This window comes from Pempheris klunzingeri, chromosome 23 (assembly GCF_042242105.1).
Source record: "Pempheris klunzingeri isolate RE-2024b chromosome 23, fPemKlu1.hap1, whole genome shotgun sequence".
In the NCBI taxonomy this organism is placed as follows: Eukaryota; Metazoa; Chordata; class Actinopteri; order Acropomatiformes; family Pempheridae; genus Pempheris; species Pempheris klunzingeri.
Genome location: NC_092034.1, coordinates 1,706,644 through 1,725,828, shown reverse-complemented (window position 1 = coordinate 1,725,828; position 19,185 = coordinate 1,706,644). Strand labels below are relative to the sequence as shown.

Below are 19,185 nucleotides of genomic sequence, written 5' to 3'. Positions count from 1 at the left end.
CTGAAATTAGCACCAGTAGATGAAGCCGTTCAAAGTGTTTCTGAAGTAGAAAGCTGATCACTTGTAACTCAACTCCACATTACAATTTTACAGTAAATTCCCACCTGACTGTGTTACTGTTGTCCTCTGTCTGGATCTGTAACGGTTTTAGGAGTTATCTTATTAGCCACTAGGGGGAGCTGCTCCTCTGCACATGTATAAGAGTGGTTAGAAATAATGGTGGAAGAAGTATTGAGACGTTTTACTTGAGTGGCAAACAGCAGAGCTCCTACAGTGCAGCTGGTGAAGGTGGAGCTCATTTTAATCACTTTAAATACTGCTGTGTAGCTTAACTTATAGTAATATACCGTCATTTATTTATTGATTTATATTTTAACACATGTACTTGTGTACAAAATAAGAATATTTGCCTTCAAAATATAGTGGAGTTTAAGTATAAAGCAGTGTAGCATAACATGGAAATACTCAAGTAAAGTATAAGTACCTCAAACTTGTAGTTTAGCACAATCCTGAAGTAAAAGTACTTGGTTTCATAGATATAATTACTTTTTTTTTTTTTTTTTACTAGTTTTACAGTAAGTACAGCATCTTTACTGTGTTAAAAACAGGATACTTACCTTACAGGAGTTACTACTAGTACTACTAGTCCTACTGACTAACTACTGCAGGTATTCAGAGAGAAGACGTTCCTTCCGGGTTTGGCTTCGCGCCAAAAGCGTTCACATTCCACCCCGGCGTTCGGCGATGACGTCGCTGCGTTCCCGGGTTTTTGATTGGCCGGCAGCCGCTCCCTTTAAACGCCCTCGAGCCCCCCCCACCTGAAGAGCCGTAGCGCGCGGGGCCACTGACGGCTGAGGCAGCTGCTGGAGCTCCGGTTGTCACGGAAACAGGAGCGGCGGGAAATAATTAGCGATAAAAGAAGAAGGAGAAGGTGAGTTTTTTACAACCGCCATTTTGATTTTTACTGTCATCTTCACAGTGATTTAAAATGAGTTATTAAGCTATTACATACTATAATGTTCTATTTATTTAGTGTCATTCCTTTAGTATGTTTATATTAGTAGTACTTTATATTTAAGACATTTAAGGTAGCAATACTATACGTTAAAATACTCCTTTAAAAGTAAAAGTTCAAGTTTTATCAGCAAAATGTACTTTAAGCATCAAAAGTAAAAACACTCATATTGCTATGAGGGTTTTACAGCGACACATTGTCATTATTTCTGATGCAATCATGTGTAATTACCTTTTTTTGTCATAGTTGGTTGAGGTTTAATGTTTTATATCAAAAACATTTGCTGATCTTCTACGTTTGTGGTTCGTAAAACGCTGTCCTGCAAAGTAACTGAAGCTGTCAGATGAATGTAGTGGAGTAAAAGTATAATATTTCCAGTCCGAAAAACTGTAGTAGTATAAAACTGCCTCAAACTTGTTCTTAGTACAATAGATGTTTTTTTATATATATATACATTTTGTGCAGAATGTTCTGGATCTGAATAACGTTTATTTGTAGTCTTTGTTAAATAAATAGATAAATATCTGATTTGTCACCATTTTAAAATCTGCTCCAGTACGAGGGGGGTGGTGCTTTGGTGTTGTTCTGAGTACCACCTGGTATATGTTTTATATATATATATTTATTTATTTATTTTCTGCAGGATGTTCTGGATCTGAATAACATTTGTTTGTAGTTCTTGTTGAATAAATAGATAAATATCTGATTTGGTAAGGTATATAAGAAGCCTCTGTGCACCCGAACATGCATGTGCATTGTTATGTTTTGTCAACAACAAGTAGGTCACATGTGTTTTAGTTTGCACACACTGTTCTGCAGTGCCATGTGAAGGTCACACACACACACACACACACACACACACACACACACACACACACACACACACACACACACTGATAACGTTACAACTGTCTTATGTGTGTATATCAGCCGCTGGTGGCGTAATCAGTTTTTATTTGATTGCTGCTTTATTTATTTTGGGACACCACTTTACGGTGATGGTTTGGCAAAAAAAAAAAAACTGTCACAGGAAAATGGGCTAAAGGTGACAACTGGAGTGTCTAGAGAACTGGAGTATTTCCATTTTCTGCTGCTTCATACTTGATTATTTCACTTTTTACTCCACTGTTATTCAACAGCTTTAGTTACCTGTAACTTTGCAGACAATAACACAGACTTTAATCATAAGATCAGGTGCAAATTCACAATATAGTGGTGCAAATTAAAATGAGTTATTAAGCTATTACATACTTTAATGTTCTATTTATTTAGTGTCATTCCTTATTTTAGTAGTACTTTATATTTAAGATATTTAAGGTAACAATACTACAGGTTTAAAATACTTAATTAAAAGTAAAAGTTCAAGTTTTATCAGCAAAATGTACTTTAAGCATCAAAAGTAAAAACACTCATATTGCTATGAGGGTTTTACAGCGACACATTGTGTCATTATTTCTGATGCAATCATGTACTTGATGGAGCATACCCTTCAAAATAAAAGCTCAAGAACCCTAAGTTCTAACTTAAAACACCAACAACAACAAAAATTGCAGTTTTAAGGTCACCCCTTTTCAGCTGAAGTATTTTTAGAGCCCCGCTGGGTGTGTTTGTCTTGCAATGCTTGTTATGGATAGGAGACGACACAGAGCGAAAACACAGCAGGAGACGGGCGGCTATTTGTGGAGCACACACACACACACAGTGCATGCTGTACAAAACGATGAGGAGGAGGGAGAATGAGGAAGATAATCCTCGTTAATGTCAACCAGCTCGATGGATTAAACTCCTGAGTGTTGCCAGCAGCTGACCCCCTCTCTTCCTCTCACTCCTCCCCGGTGCATCCGTCGGGTTTCTCCAAAAGTAGCTTCGCTTTTTCAGAAAACCTGCAGAAGAAAGTGGGGATTCGTGCACGTTTTTCCATCCACTACTGTTATGCAAATATTGAGAAACAGAAAACAACTTTTTTTTAAATTATTTTCTGCATTAAAACTTTTTTTCAATGTGAAAATGCACTTAAAACAGGTGGATAAAAACTGACCCAAAAGTGCCTGAAATATTAGGTTAGTTGCCACCAGTTCTCACCAGGGACCCTTTAAACTTTGATTAACAAGAATTAATTGGCAACTGTTTTGATTTATAGTTAGTTGTTTATCACTTGGGTCATTTATTAAGTAAATATTCTAAACAAAAAAAACTGATTCTATCCTCCCAGACGAGAGGATTTGATGCTTTCTTTCTCGTTAACTGATTATCTTTGTGTTTTTGACTGTTGGTCCGATGTTTCAGAAACCCGCTGCCCGTCCAGGTGTTCCCTCCACAGCTGTTAAGAACAGTCAGCCATGCCGTCAACAGTGATGCTCAACCTGCTGCGTTGTGGTCGCTCCACCATCGCCAGACAAACCTTCCTCGTCACTCGCTCTTCGCCAGAAACCTCCACAGCTTCTGGGCAGGTGAATCTATATCTATATACAATATAATGTATAATATAATATTAACCACGCAGTGCTGCTTTTTGAAGACTGGAGCATAATTTGTAATTGTTGTACATATTGTGGCGTCTAAATGACTGGTAGGTACTAAAAGTGAATTGATCCAGTAGATCACCTCAGCCAGCAGCAGCTGTACTTGCAACTGCACCTGATCACAGTAGGTCCACTAAAAGAGCTTGTTTGATCCACTGACAGGCTCAGAGTGTTATTCTAAGTGTGTGACAGCATCATGGAAAGGATCCCTACAGAGAGAGACCTGGAAGATCCTTTTGGTTTAACCACAAACAGCACACACACCAGACTACATTCACTAAAACAGGGATTTTAGAGAACAGGACACAGGAGCTGCTGCTCTGCTGCTGCCTCCATCAGTCAGTTTGTGTTATTCTGTGACTTTGGTGTTTTAAAGTTTAAGAAAGTTAGAATATTAAAATAACTTTTTAAAACACCAAAGTCACAGCAACTAGAAACTAGAAACAAGTGTTCTGTGAGGTAAAATCACTGTTTTTAACAATAAAGTCTGGTGAGCACTTTTAGTGGACGTCATTGGGTGATTTGAGTTGCCCCTCAGGATTATAGCAGCTACTACAGCTGTGTGGACTGAGCGACTGTCTGATCGGCCTGCAGGTGGGCGCTGGGTCGTTCGGGGTCGTGGGCGTGCGGCGGGCCAGCGGGTCGGTTCGCTTCGACAGCGACGGCAGCGGCCGGCCGGTCACCTGGGACTCGTTTGGTATCTGGGACAACCGGATAGAAGAGCCGATACTGCTGCCCTCCAGTATCAGATACGGAAAACCCATTCCACAGGTGACTGGATGAATGATGCATGTGTGGATGAATAGATGAAGAGATGGATGAATGAGTGCATGAAGCGGTGAGTAGATCAATAAATGGATACAAGAATGGATGAGTAGTTGGCTACATGGCATGTTGAGTGGAACAAATGAATGTGTAAATGGATGGATGGATGACACATGGATGAAAGGATGAACTATATGTGAATGGCTGAATAATGGATGAAAGGATGAACCGACCTCCCCCCCTCTCAGGTCAGCCTGTCCCGGGTCGGCAGCGCGTCTGTTCTGGGTCTCAGGAAGCAGAACGAGGACCGTCTCCGAGTCGCCCGTATCCATGACAACCTGCTGTACTTCGCCGTGTTCGACGGCCACGGCGGGCCGCACGCCGCCGACTACTGCCACACCTTCATGGAGGAGTTCATCAGGTGAAACCCCGAAGACAGCGTCACCAGAATATTCAGAATAAAAACACGTAGGAGCGTCACTTATTGAATGTTTCCGTTCAGAGACGCTTTGGAGGAGGACGACGACCTGGAGAACGTCTTAAAGAAAGCGTTTTTAGGCGCCGACGAGTCTCTGCACGCACACCTGAGCTTCTTCGACAACCGTGAGAAACAAAATAAATAAAGCACACACCGAGAGATAAACTAAAGTATTGACTCTGTAAGTAGTAAAAGGTGTTTTAAAAACTTCCTCTCCTCCTGAACCAGCCTCCTTCCTGACAGCCGGCACCACGGCGACGGTCGCCATGCTACGTGACGGCGTGGAGCTGGTGGTCGGCAGCGTCGGTGACAGCCGGGCGCTGCTGTGCAGGAAGGGACGAGCCAAGAAGCTCACCAAAGACCACACACCTGACCGCAAGGACGAGAGACACAGGTACACAAACAGGTGCACTAGTATGATTAGTAGAGACTGTGTGTGTTATATTGTAAATGATTAAATACAAAATATTACATATAATCATGAAAATGTGAAATTGTGGGATTATAAAATATAAATTTACTTCCAATAAAAACTTTTATTGTGAAAAGGAACAGAAACTCATAATATTGACCAGAGTTTTAAAGTTAAATTGGATTTTTTTTCCTCCACAATTTCAATTAGAACAGTACCAACACTATTATCATTATTACTCCGCACACACATATTAGCTTTGAATATTTCAGTTTCTAAATGTACTGCTCCTGCCCATCGAATTACTGACTAATTAAATGAATGAATATTTTGTGTTGTGTGCCGCCTGTGTTAATTATAATGTCTAGATTATATAAGATGAATAAATCAGGTCCAGGTGTAGTTCGTCTTCTTCCTCTTCTTCTTCGTGCAGCAGACGTCCGATGGAGCGGCAGGTTTCAGGCGGCCGATCAGGTTCTAGTGTATAAATAGGCTCTCAGGTATGTCGGGCTGTGGCCGGTGGCCAGGTTTGGGTTTCCCTGCAGCTTAAAGCAGCTGCTGTTATGTAACAGGTTATGTTTAACTCTGGCGATCGCCCAAACACATGTCAACACGTCACATGAAGTCTTAAAGGGACGGGCAGCTAACTGTGGCTGCTGTTGTCTCTCTGAAACTGGTTTTTGGTGTGTGTGTGTGTGTGTGTGTTCAGGATCCAGAGGTTTGGCGGCTTCGTGACGTGGAACAGCGTGGGTCAGGCCAACGTTAACGGGCGGCTCGCCATGACGCGCAGCATCGGAGACTTCCACCTGAAAACCAGCGGCGTCATCGCTGAGCCGGACACGCAGCGAGTCAACGTGAGTCCGAGCTGGTTTGGAAGACAAAGACATTAACGTACAGGAAACGTTCACACTATTCTGTCATCACAAGGGCCTTTTATCTGTACGGTGGCCATGGTGGGACATCTCAGACTCATTATCAGACTTCAGGCTCAACATTCATCAAAGTAAGATTTTTATACTTTTACCAGGCAAACAAGTAGAGATACCACATAAGAAAAGATGCACTGAGGTCAGGTAATAAAAGGAAAACGATCCATAGTGAGTGAAGAAGTGAAAAATTACAAAAGCCATTATATTATTTATAAGTTTAGTATTTCTGGTCTTATATATTTTCTCCTGCAGTTTTTGTATCAACAACTGAAGCCGTAAACAGACATCACACTGACGAGTTCTGTGACATATTTGAAGTCATTAAAGTTATAATGTGGAAGGTTTTCAGCTGGATGTCTGTCCCCTGGTGGCGACATTCACCTGTAACATCACAGGTGGTGCACAGGTAGTTCTCCATCACCCACACAGACTGCTTAGAAGACGTGGACGTAGCCACCATGACGCTACCGACTAGTTTGTGGACGCCGCTTTGAAGCCTCGAGTTTGACTTTACGGGCGTCACCATCTTGTTTCTTTTGGAGCCAGAAGTGGAGTTCATTTCACAAAGACCTCCTCCTCTGATTGGTCAGTGAGCAGGAAGCCCCGCCCTAAAGCCCCTCCCCCCTCTTCCTGGTGTATCTTCCTCTAAATGGACCATCACTGACTAAATGAACTGAAGAAGACTGTAAACTAGAGACTGAGAGCAGAAACTGTTCACTGAGCTGATGAATCAGGAGAGAAGTCGGCTCGTCTCTGAGATTGTAACTTTAAGACTCACCTTGTGGCAGCAGTTGATGGTTTGTGTCGGTGTCTCCATGGCAACGCTGCATGGACGCTGCACAGCCTAACGTCTCCGTCCGTCTCCGCAGGTCCAGCACGCCAACGACTCCTTCCTCGCTCTGACCACCGACGGCATCAACTTCCTGCTGAGCGACCAGGAGATCTGCGATGTCATCAGCCAGCGGCAAGACCCCACGGAGGCGGCCGACGTCATCGCTCAGCAGGTACTCGGGTCTCGCTTTTTGTTTTGTCATTCCGCATAGCGGTGAAAGGAATTGTGGGTGAGAGGTTAAAGCTAGCGTGTGTCTTTAAGGCGCTGCAGTACGGCTCGGAGGACAACGCCACCATCATCATCGTCCCGTTAGGAGCGTGGGGCAAACACCAGAGCTCCACCGCCGTCTACAGCATGAGCAGGAACTTCACCTCGAGTGGGAGATGGGCGTAGAACACACACACACACACACACACACACACACACACACACACACACTCAGCAGTCAACACGACTTTGACTTGAAGAAACAAACATTTTTCATCATTTTTTTTAACCTGAAATCATCTGTAACCCCCCCTGAGTCGACCCCCCCGACCGTCACTACGACCACAGTCGTGCTGCCTTCAGTGTCCCACTGACTAGTGTACATAAAGTGTATATTAATATATTGTACATACAGAGAGGTTTGTCAGTGTTTGTCCACTTTGTTCTGCATGCAAACATCCAACATCCCTCCTGTGTGTTTTCGATTTTATTTAATTAACTTCCAAAACTGTCCACTTTTAAGGAAGTTTTACTTTTCACGTTGACCTCAGTGAGGATTTGAGTTTTTCCACTGGGGTTAGAAAGAGCTGCATGTAACGTCCCACAAACATAGAGATACAGTTCATGCAACTTCTCCACCGATATTCAACACTTGGTGAGACGTTTGAGTGACGGAAAGTCTGAAGGAAACATCACAGACGTCACTGCTGCTGTTTATCGGCTTTCATTCTGCCTGGTACGATGGATTAGAGCCACGAGCGAAACCCTGATTCTCCTCCACAGTCATGATTCTGTGTTCCTGGGATGTTGTTTCCTGTATCAATAGATTAATGGTATGAAAATGGAAAATTTACTGGATTATGTTTCTATTTTGTGACTTCTCTCTGATTTACGGCGCCCCGACAGTGTTTTTTATTTTTCTAAGTTATTTATCTCGCTGTAAATTCATACGCGTCTCTCTGAAGACCATCCATCACCTGTGTGGGTGGACGGGGGGCACATTTAACTACCCCAACAGCATATAAACCAGTTAAAATGAGCCCCACCTCAGTGTTAACACTATAATGGACGATAATGTGAAATAGTAGAACGCAGAATGAAACATGAGTTTATATTGAATTATCGAGATTGAGATCATCCACCAGCTCCAGACTTGAACCTTTGACCTCTGACCCCCCCACCCCTCCCCCACAGAGTTGAACACTACCCATGAGAGGCTGAAGGTTTGCAGGGATGAATAAAGTTTGTTCAAACTGACAGGATTCACTTTGCTTCAGTTTGTTCAGCAGATGTTCACGTGCCGACTTTCACTTTTAGCTCCACGTCATCACACAAACTGTTTGACTGACAGCTCGCACGCCCAATCTCCCGCCCTCCAAGTGAGCGGTGATGTGTTCAGGTGTCGGTTGGTAAATATAGAAGATATCTGAGATTCCTCAAATTCCTTCATGTGACCACAGGACACACACACACACACACATATATGAACACAGTGTAGGTCATTGACACCAAATACACTTTGACGCACTCACAGGAACTTGAACCTAAACACCTTGTGACCGACTGCGTGTGTGCTAACCTTCAGAAAATGTTGTGATGTAACTCTGTGTGTGTGCTGAGCAAACACAGATGTGTGTGTGTGCGACTATCAACTAGTTCTATCTAAGCTTTCACACTCCAGGCAGGCTAACCCTGACTTTAGCCCTTAGCTAGCGCCTGATAGAGAAAATAGGAAGAAACTATAAATTGTCCTTTTGTTTCCAGCAACCGACGGAGCTCACATCAAAGAGAGCTGACATCACAGCATTCTAGAACGTTCACATCAAAGAGAGCTGACATCACGGCATTCTAGAACGTTCACATCAAAGAGAGCTGACATCACGGCATTCTAGAACGTTCACATCAAAGTCTGGAGTTCCAGCAGACGCTTCACTCACTCACACACTGTTAACCAGAGGTGCTTTAACCCCGAGTTAGAGGTACAGCTTCCTGTTGTCTCTCATGTCTGAACCACAGACAGGCAGTTACAGACAGACAGTTATAGACAGGCAGACAGACAGACAGCCAGTTTCAGACAGTCAATCAGTTACAGACAGTCAGTTACAGACAGACAGTTACAGACCGACAGACAGTCAGTTACAGACAGACAGCCAGTTTCAGTCAGTTACAGACAGACAGTTACAGACAGACAGACAGTCAGTTACAGACAGACAGACAGTTTCAGACAGTCAGTTACAGACAGACAGTCAGTTACAGACAGACAGACAGTTTCAGTCAGTTACAGACAGTCAGTCAGTTACAGACAGTCAGTTACAGTCAGTTACAGACAGTCAGTTACAGTCAGTTACAGACCAGCAGACAGCAGCTTCAGTCAGTGTGCAGTGACGGAGGCCGACCAGCAGAGGTCCCTCTGACTCTGATTCTGTTTGTGGATCTCAGCTTTTAACTGCAGACTCACTTCCTGCTGAAAAAGGCTCATTGATCTCAGCATCAGCTCGGGGTCGGTTAGATCTCTGGAAAGGTGCTGCATTCACCTGCTGATTTGTCAGAAAGGACCCAATCACAGGCCCAGGCTGTCCTCACGTGTGCCTGAGTGGATCATCCAGGTGTGAGTAACCAGACGCCACCTGCTCTCAGAGCTGTGTGCAGCACAGAGTGAAGTACTTGTACTTTACTTTTAGTATTTCCACTGTACTCCGTCCTCACTGCATGTCACCCGTCTGTAGTTACTGATTTAGATTATTTTTCACACAAAATAAATGATGAGCTTCTGAAACCTGTGGAGGAAAGAAACATTCATTCAAGTACTGCACTAAAGTACACATCTGAGGTACTTGTACTTACCTGAGTACTTCCTTGTCACACTACTTTTACTCCACCACCTCTCAGACGGAGTTATTGTACATCTATCTGACAGCTTTGAAGATAATGGACAGCCCGAGATATTCACAGATCAGCCGGAGGGTTCAGTCGGTCTCAGAAGCGCCTTTAATTCAGGTTCACAGGTGAAATACAATGCAGTGCAACGCTGGGGTTCAGGCAGCGCCGGGCTCATGGCAGACCTCGGGGGGAGGTTCTGGCCAGAGGAGCCATGAGCTGGGATAGCCAACAGATTTTAAAGGGTAGAGTACCACAATATCACACGTAACCATTGTTGGATTGGTCCGGTGGGTTCGTGTGTCAGTCTCCAGCAGCCGTCAGCGTTGTCTGCGTAGGCTTGTGTCTATCAGGAAGATGTTTACAGAGCAAGAACTTTCTGTTTCTTACAATCAAGATGTTACATCTGCTTCTTAAAACAATAGAGGAGACACCAGTCTGTCAGGTCACACTGACCTGAACAACGTTTGAGAAACATATGAAACACTTTATGATTTAAAGTTCTAATTAACATTGAAAACGTTTTGTTGTAATATTCAATTCTAATTGAACAGCTTTAGTTACTTGGCAAAATATATCTTCATCATACTTTTATGTTTCATACTTTTAAGTACATTTTGCTGGTAATATAGTATTTTTGGGGTATTGCTATTTTTACTAAGGATCTGAATATTGCTTCCACCTTTATTTTGAAATCGAGTCTAAAGTAATGTTTTCTTATAAAATGGATAAAATTGATCAGTGCAGTTGGAATATTTCAACACAAATTAAATCAGGAATATTCTAAAATCAACATTGCAGCAATAATAAATAATTCATTGTTGTCTGGTAGGTACAACAACTTCTAGAATTGATCACTTAGATCATAGCAAAACGACTGCAACGTGATCCTTCTGGTCCAGTAAAAGAGCTTGTTTGATCCACTGACAGGCTCAGAGTGTTATTCTAAGTGTGTGACAGCATCATGGAAAGGATCCCTACAGAGAGAGACCTGGAAGATCCTTTTGGTTTAACCACAAACAGCCGTTATATCGCTCACTGCACACACACCAGACTACATTCATAAAAACAGGGATTTTACCTCACAGGACACAGGAGCTGTTGGTCTACTGCTGCCTCAGTTGGTTACTTTATTTGTGTTACTGTGTGACCTGAGTGTTCTGAAGAGTTATTTTTGGATCCAAACTAGCTCTTGACAACACCAAAGTCATAGCAAATAGAATCTAGAAACTCGTGTTCTGTGAGCTATAAATCCCTGTTTTAGTGAATGTAGTCTGGTGTGTGTGCAGAGAGCGATATAACGGCAGTTTGTGGTTAAACCAAAAGGATCTTCCAGGTCTGTCTCTGTAGGGATCCTTTCCATAATGCTGTCACACACTTTGCAGAGCTCGTTACTGGTCTACTGCTGCCTCACACCAACTGCTGTGTCCTGTGGGGTAAAATTACTGTTTTTATCAATGGAGTCTGGTGGCTCTGAAAAGAGCAATAGTGGACATACTTTGGCGGCCACCGTTGTGCCAATGGTAGGAGAGAGAGAGAGTTACACACACTCTGTTGCCCTTCTCCCTACTTCCCTTATCATGCCTACAGCCATAAAACAGGGTTTAACACACACACACACACACACAGAGTTGACTGTACCTCCCTCACACACATTGATCTCTGCAGTCAGTGTGCTGTGGTTTGGATGTACATTAACAGCTCTTCTCACAGGGATTTTCTGGCTTCAGCAGGTGAGTCGTGAACTTTTATTGTCTTTATCTTCAGCTACAGTGATATTTTAAGGCTTTTTTTTTTTTAACTTGGTGCTTGTGGTTTATAGAACAGAATCGGGAAGTACGACTTTAAGTTGAGCTGTTTCTGTCCTCCGGAGTCTGTTGAGTTCAACATTAGATTCTGCTTGACAGTGAGGAGGTCAAAGGCCAGAGTACAAGTGCAATTTCAAGTTATTTTGACTTCAGTATTTCCATTTCCATTAAAAACATTTGAGGAACGTCTAAAAAATATTAGATTTCTGTATCTGAGCTTTCCTCTCCCTGTAATCATCTCCTGACCCCTCCGATTTATCTGGTGACCTTTTGGAGGGACCAGATAGATGATATTGTATCATACGGCACTAAAACTGCTCCAACTGTAAAATGCTGCTCACATGTTGATGCATCAATATTGAACATGTAATTATATCAGGAAATAATATCAGACGTCAGGGGACATTTTCAAGGACTTTCAATGCATGACGTGAGTGTTTTTAGGTTAGGTTTAGGTTAGCTTATGTGTAGAGATCATATTTGTCACTTTCTCAGTGTCTGTGTAGAAGCTGTTCTAGAGCTTTCAGTTTAATCACAGGATCTTCATTAGCTGATGTGTTTGGGAAACATAATGTTTAACGAACAAGACCAGGACGTTAAACTTTGAGTTCTTCTAACAAAACTTGTAACCCTACGAATAATTAGCTACTAATAATGTCTCCCTCTTTACGCTTTACAGGCGTAGAGAAAGAAAGACTGTAACATAACAAGATCATAAATAAGATAACAAAAAACCGATAAGAGAAACCACAACAGACAGCCATGAGAACAAAGTTCTAACAACACACCAACATTAGCATTGCTCTTTCATATTGGTTCTTCTCTGTGGGGTTAAACACTCATTTAAACTGTCTTATTGTAATTGTTAGCTGGATTAATGAAACGCTAGTTCCAGCAGCTTGTTTCATATGATTCCTGTTTGGCAAAATACCTCCATCTGCCAAGCTAATGATAACAAAACACCATTAGCTAGTGAGCTAATTACAGCTAATTACGTGAGTTAAGTGTTGAATGTCGAATGGATTGTATGTTTTAGCAATTCAACAGGACCATAAGTATGTATTTTATTGTTTAGGTTGGAGGATAAAGTTTATCGGTTTAGAATCACTTAACTTGAACCTTTTTTGAAAATAACTGAGTGATTTTAAAAAAAGGAATTTATTGATGTATGTTGATTCAAACAAAATGAATAAAGTAAAGTGTTGTTGACAGTGTTTTGCGTTCAGGAGGAGACGTAAAGGATGTCGGAGAGCCGAGTGTCGATGGAGCTTGGGCAGAATGGAGCCTCTAAACACCAGGTACGCTCCTTCACGCCGTCTTTTCTCGGCACCAACATCACACGTTTAGGCCGTACGTCGGCGTAACCGCTGTGTCGGGGTGAATTAGCTGTTCTTCAGTCTGCAGGTTTGGACCAAAAGCGGCTCGGCGCCACCGTCAGCTTCCACAATATCCACTACAAGGTGACGCAGGGAGGGAGCTGTCTGTGCTGGAAGAAGGGTACGACCAAAGACATCCTCATCGACCTCAAGTGAGTCCGCTGCCATTCAGCCGATACTTCTCAATTAAAAGCTTATTTAAAAAATGTGTGCGCTTGCTAGCTACAGTAGCCACTATGTCACCAAGCTTTTATATAACTGAATATTTTGTCTGGATGAATTTTTCTGTGCTAGTTTCTGGTGTGGCCACACCGCTAGCAAACTTGTTAGCTCAGTCGCTAACAGGACATTGGTGTCAAGTTTTTTATTGTCACGTGCAAAACAATTACAGTGAGCTGTGAGGAGTAGTTGGCAATGACTTTTATAAACACATAAGGACACAAACAAGTGGAGAATTTAAAATATAGGGATAAAATATTATACATAAAATAATGAAATGTAGATGGAAGATGAAATGAATAAACTGAGAACGCTATGGCAGGTTAAACATAGACAAGCATTGCACACAAATATACATACTTTGGTGGCTACATAGCTTGTAAACAGTAAAATAAATATATACACATAATTCTAAATACACATAAATATGTATATCCATACATACAGTGGATGTACAGTGTAACCTGAGATTTAAAGTGATAGTAAACAGTAAATAAAAGCGTTATTAAATGAGCTCACACACTTTAAGAAGAAGAAGAACTGTGAGTAAACTAACACTTTATCCTCTGACAGAAGATCTTTAATAAAACTGAGCACTCAGAGCTGAAAACTGATAAGAAAGTTCACCAAAGCTGAACTAAGGGCAAGAAATGTGCTTGGAATTTCTCTGCCTATGCAAGAAAATCCACTGATACAGGTGGCTGCATTGACATGAACTGATTTTCACTGCAGAATTTAATCATGTTAAATGCCGGCGTGGCACGACCCCTTCTCAGAGGGCGCAAACAGGCCTCATTGTCTTTGTGTTTTGAGACTCTGGGGTCTGCGGGAGCGCCTACACGTGCACTTATTGTGGGTTTGTTTGCCTACGTGCCGGCGGGAGCCCACCTGGGAGGCAAACGTGACACGATCAAGGCCCGCTTGGATCAAACACACTGGCGTTCGGAGGCGGAGGAAGGAAGTTTGCTTTGTGGAGAAACTTGAGTTCCCACTTTGCCTCTGCGACAAACACAGAGACACACAGCAGCTCGCAAGAATACAATGAGTCTCTGATTAAAACCAACAAACTGACACAGCGGCAGGATGCTGAAGCACCTCTGTGAAAGTTAAATTCAGTGAAACGTGTTTGTCTAAAGAATTCATCTCAAATTTAAAGGATCTAAGAACAGCAGAGGGATCTCAGCTCTGGAGATGTCGGTGTCAAACAACTGTTGGATGGATTACTGTGAAACATTCATGATCATAAGAGGATGAATGACTTTTCCTCGAGCACCTCCTTGAGGTTTATTATTTTTGTCTTTAACAAAATAAATATCTCAATTATTTATCCCTTGAAAATTGGAAAAGTGTCCAGTAGGTTAACCCTGCTGACTTTATCATCATTTGATCATTTAGGGCGAATATTTCACTTGTCCTGTGAAATATCAAAATTTTTATCGGATGGATTGGTGGAAATGTTTGTACAGACATTCGTGGTTCTCAGAGGATGAATCCTGATGATTTTGTTCCACCAAGAAGGTAACATTTGTGGTTTTGGGATGAAATATCTCAACAACTATTTGATTGACTGCTGTTGAAGTTTGGTGCAGACATTCGTGGTCCCCTCAGGATGAATTATAATAACTTTGGTGATCCTCTGACTCTTTGTCGAACGCCAGTTTGTCCAGTGCTTTGGAAAAACATAACACATTCCCATTAGCCTCAGCTGGACTTTGTTGTTAGTGCTAACCAGCGAACGTTAGCAAAACATGCTAAACTGTATACCTGCTACACATTAGCATGTTAGCACGCTGATATTAGCATTTAGCTCACAGCTGTTCTTAAGCTCAAGAGTACAAACCTGTAAAGGCTTCGATTATGTTTGTTTGAGAGCAGCATGTGCGTACTGTTTATAGCAGGAGCTATCTTTATTGTTCAGTGTATGCAATCATTGACCACACTGACTCAAAGTTGAAGGTTGGTTTAGTTTGAGCAGCTGATTTTACCATCAGTTTTCCTTCATGATCTTTAACAGCAAATAAATAAATAACAAGCCCAATTAACAGCCATCATATTTTTTTCTATATATTGGATGGTAATGGCTAAAATATCAGTCACATAAAAAGAAGTCTGGGTACCTTATACCTGCCAGCAGTCTGACAGGAGCAGCGCTTTATCTGTTATCAGGAGGAGGCAGGAAATTAAACATTTGGTTTTCATGTGGAAGTTGGGGAGGTGGGTGGACTCGGCTTTGGCCTCTCTTCACTTCCTCTTGTTCATGTTGGCTACAATCCCTTCAGAAAGTCTGGAGATTTGTGTTTTACGCTCCTTTTCTAAGCCGGATGATTTCCTTAAAAGCTACTTCAAAGGAAAGAACTGAGGAGAAGGAAAGAGGAAAAAGTTACAAGAACTGAAAGAGAGAAATCGCTGCTTCATGGTTTCAGTGGTGAAATGTTTCTGGGGAGGGGAAGTCCTGCAGAAGAGTTTCCTCGGTTCCTTAGGAAGAGCTTAAAAAACTAAACTGCAGCGTCATGGTTGCAGTGTTGTGTGTAATATTCAGAGTAAATGACCTGATGGACTTGGAGGAGGAGGAAGTTTTTTTTTCCCTGCGTCAGAAAAAGATGAATCAAAACTGAACCGTCAGAGTTTCCTCGGTTTGAAAAACCACAAAAAAAACTCTTTCAGTTCCCCAAAAACACAACAGCGTGACGCCTTCAAGCACAAAGTTCACCAACAGTCAAAGACACGCAGTAGAGAAACTGCCCCGTCACTCCAAACACAGATCGATGAGTCTGTTTAATGTTGTAGAAGAAATTAGTGGTGACTTTGCTAATGCTAAACGAGGCTAACCAGCTGTCGCTTCATATTTATTCATAAAATGATGAACTATTCCTTTTAAAATAACTGAATAAATAAGTAAAGTCTTCACGCCCTATAGAGCTGTTTCCAATATTAATCATTGTAAAATATATGTATATATAATCTTTTATTTGGACAGAGAATATCCGTACATGGGATCATTGATTTTTAGGAGTTTTTTCGATAAGTTTTGAGAAGGATTTATATCTGGTTTATATGTGTTTCAGGTGTTTTTGAAGCCTGTTGTTGTACATCCAGCAAAATCTGACAAATGTCTCCTCTGTTTCTGTCTCAGTGGGACCATGAAGCCGGGTCTGAATGCCATCATGGGAGCGACGGGAAGCGGCAAATCATCGTGAGTGTCTTTGTTTGTCTTCTTCTGTGTTCACAAACGCTGTAGCAGCATGACGTCGTGTCATCAGGCGTTATGATTACAGAGTTGGCAGTGTCCCCACGAGTGAGACGACCTGATGTTTAAAGCGTCCTGACCGAGTTGTTAATGGGCGCCGTTTGCCGTTCAGGTTCCTGGATGTTTTGGCAGCCAGGAAGGACCCTGCAGGCCTGTCGGGAGAGGTTTTAATCGACGGAGCTCCTCAGCCCCCAAACTTCAAGTGTCTGTCTGGATATGTGGTGCAGGTGGGTGAGACAGAAAGGAAGACGGACAGGAAGTGGGAGCTACAGGAGCCAATAGATCATCTTTGATTCAGGAGGGTTTCCTGGTTGGAGCAGGAAGGGACTGCAGTCAACAATAAGACCGGCTTCTGAAGCCAAATCTGCTTCAGTCGCCTACAGTTGAAATAATATTAGAAATACTAAGGTCAGAAGTCACAGCACCAATAAATTATGATTATTTTTGGTGTTATTGGGCAAAAATCCATAAAAATCTCCGTCTCTGGGCTGTTTTCAGGTTTTAGTAAATCTACCTGGTGACAGGAGGCTTTGTCCAATCACAGGTCCTCTCAGAGAGAGAGAGCGTTCCTATTGGCTGCTCCACAGACCTTCAGATGTGGCTGAAAGTTCCTGGAACATCTGGATGTGGTGACGGCTTCGTTAGCTTCTGTCATGGAGGGAACGTTATTATCAGACTCTGAGAACATCCACATGTTGGTGATTCACCAGGAGAGGTGGCCATGTTGGATGCTGCTAATAGATTAGCCTCCTGCTAACTGTAACGTTAGCTAAAGACAGCGGCTAATTCAAGTTCATGATTATGTAACTTTCTATAACGGCATTGGAATCACAATAACGACTGGGATGACTGAAGCTGACTTCATTTTCCTGTAATATCTAAATGTGTTGCAGTGGTTTGTTAGCTTGTGCATGTAGATTTGTCATGAAAGCAGGCGATGAGCGGCCATGTTGAATGTTGCTAGTAAATTATTCTTCTGCTAAACTGCAAAACAGGTGCCTCTATAAGTCAAATCGTGCTGTTGACAAACCAGAGCTAACAGTAATCAGCCAGCTCACAAAGCATTTTCCTGCACGTATGAAGTGTGTGCATCTGGTGGGAGTATCTTAGGACAGAGGGGGGAGACGGGATGTTGTTGTTAATGATGTTTTCTCGTCTCCAGGACGACGTGGTGATGGGAACTCTGACGGTCAGAGAGAACTTCAGCTTCTCTGCGGCGCTGCGACTCCCGTCGTCCATCCCTCAGGAGGAGAAAGAGCAGAAAGTCAACAAGCTGATCCAGGAGCTGGGACTGAGCCGAGTGGCCGACTCCAGGGTGAGGAGGGGAGAGGGGAAGGAACAGTGACGATAAATAACGACAGAAAGAAAGACTGATGAGGACAAAGAGAATGAAAGCAACTTTAGCTAATATTAGCAACTGGAAAAGGGTGAGAGCAACAAAAAACGCCAAAAGTGACAAGAAAACAAAATGAACGATAAAAACAAAGAATGAAAGCAACAAAAAAAGAGAATAAAGCAGAGAATGATGATAAAAAAGACAAAAGAGCAACAAAAAAGACGACAAAATAAAATATCAAAGGAAAGAAAAGTAGTGATTTGATGCTGAGTTCACACAACTTTTTCATTGTCTCGGTGTGTGTCCGGTCAGGTGGGCACCCAGCTGATTCGAGGAATCTCCGGCGGTGAGAGGAAGAGGACGAACATCGGCATGGAGCTGATCATCGACCCGTCCGTCCTCTTCCTGGACGAACCCACCACGGGCCTCGACGCCAGCACCGCCAACTCTGTGCTGCTGCTGCTCAAGAGGTCGGCGCATACATTACCCATGAGCCTCAGCTCTAGTCCACACCTGGGAGCTAATGGAACAAAACAAAACCTGCTCTGCTACACAGAAAAGATCATTTGCTGCTGTTAACGTTAAATTCATGGCACTAAATTTGGCGTTGCGCCCCTTCAATATGCTAAGCTAAGCTAACGCAGGGTCAGGAAACACAGAGGACTCATTTCAAACGCATGAGCATGTAGCATTAGCATGTAGCCATAAAACTCTTCTATCAGGATCTTTTTCAGGACATCAAATCAGAGATGAGCGATGTTGGATTTAATCCTGGTGCAGCCAACGGCACAGCTCAGTCCCAGAACCTTTTAAGTCCACGTGTCTGTAAGCGACGACACTTTAACGTGTCCCCGTTTGTTCAGGATGGCAGACAACGGCCGCACCATCATCCTGTCCATCCACCAGCCGCGGTACTCCATCTACCGCCTGTTCGACAGCCTCACGCTGCTGGTCAACGGCAAGCAGGTCCTCCGTCCTCCCCGTCTTCCTCTGCTCTTTCTTTACCTCTTTCATAGACGGTGCATCACTTTCACTCCTCATCCCCAGAAAACACATCTTCTGTTGTCATATTTGATATTTTGTAGACATAAATACATATTTCTATATAATATGCACAAAACATTTTAATGAATACGTTAACTCTTGTTTTCGTTAAATGGAT

General features: G+C 42.6%; 2 protein-coding genes across 2 annotated transcripts in view; both read left to right on the top strand.

Moving 5' to 3' along the window:
* Positions 1–819: 819 nt before the first annotated feature.
* Positions 820–8,417, top strand: ppm1ka (protein phosphatase, Mg2+/Mn2+ dependent 1Ka). The gene is made up of 9 exons (XM_070854352.1): positions 820–931; positions 3,302–3,465; positions 4,132–4,308; positions 4,551–4,723; positions 4,805–4,905; positions 5,009–5,174; positions 5,902–6,046; positions 6,991–7,125; positions 7,215–8,417. Exons 2-9 carry the CDS (start codon positions 3,355–3,357, stop codon positions 7,344–7,346), a joined length of 1,140 nt encoding a protein of 379 aa, XP_070710453.1. The 5' UTR covers positions 820–931; positions 3,302–3,354; the 3' UTR covers positions 7,347–8,417.
* A 4,668-nt stretch (positions 8,418–13,085) lies between these two features.
* Positions 13,086–19,185, top strand: part of LOC139222551 (broad substrate specificity ATP-binding cassette transporter ABCG2-like) — a 13,722-nt gene continuing 7,622 nt past the window's right edge. Inside the window, exons 1-7 of the mRNA XM_070854343.1 lie at positions 13,086–13,143; positions 13,243–13,373; positions 16,574–16,633; positions 16,800–16,914; positions 17,850–18,002; positions 18,336–18,493; positions 18,887–18,989. Of these exons, the coding sequence (XP_070710444.1) occupies positions 13,087–13,143; positions 13,243–13,373; positions 16,574–16,633; positions 16,800–16,914; positions 17,850–18,002; positions 18,336–18,493; positions 18,887–18,989 (777 nt within the window). The 5' untranslated portion in view covers position 13,086. The remainder of the gene's footprint in view (positions 13,144–13,242; positions 13,374–16,573; positions 16,634–16,799; positions 16,915–17,849; positions 18,003–18,335; positions 18,494–18,886; positions 18,990–19,185) is intronic.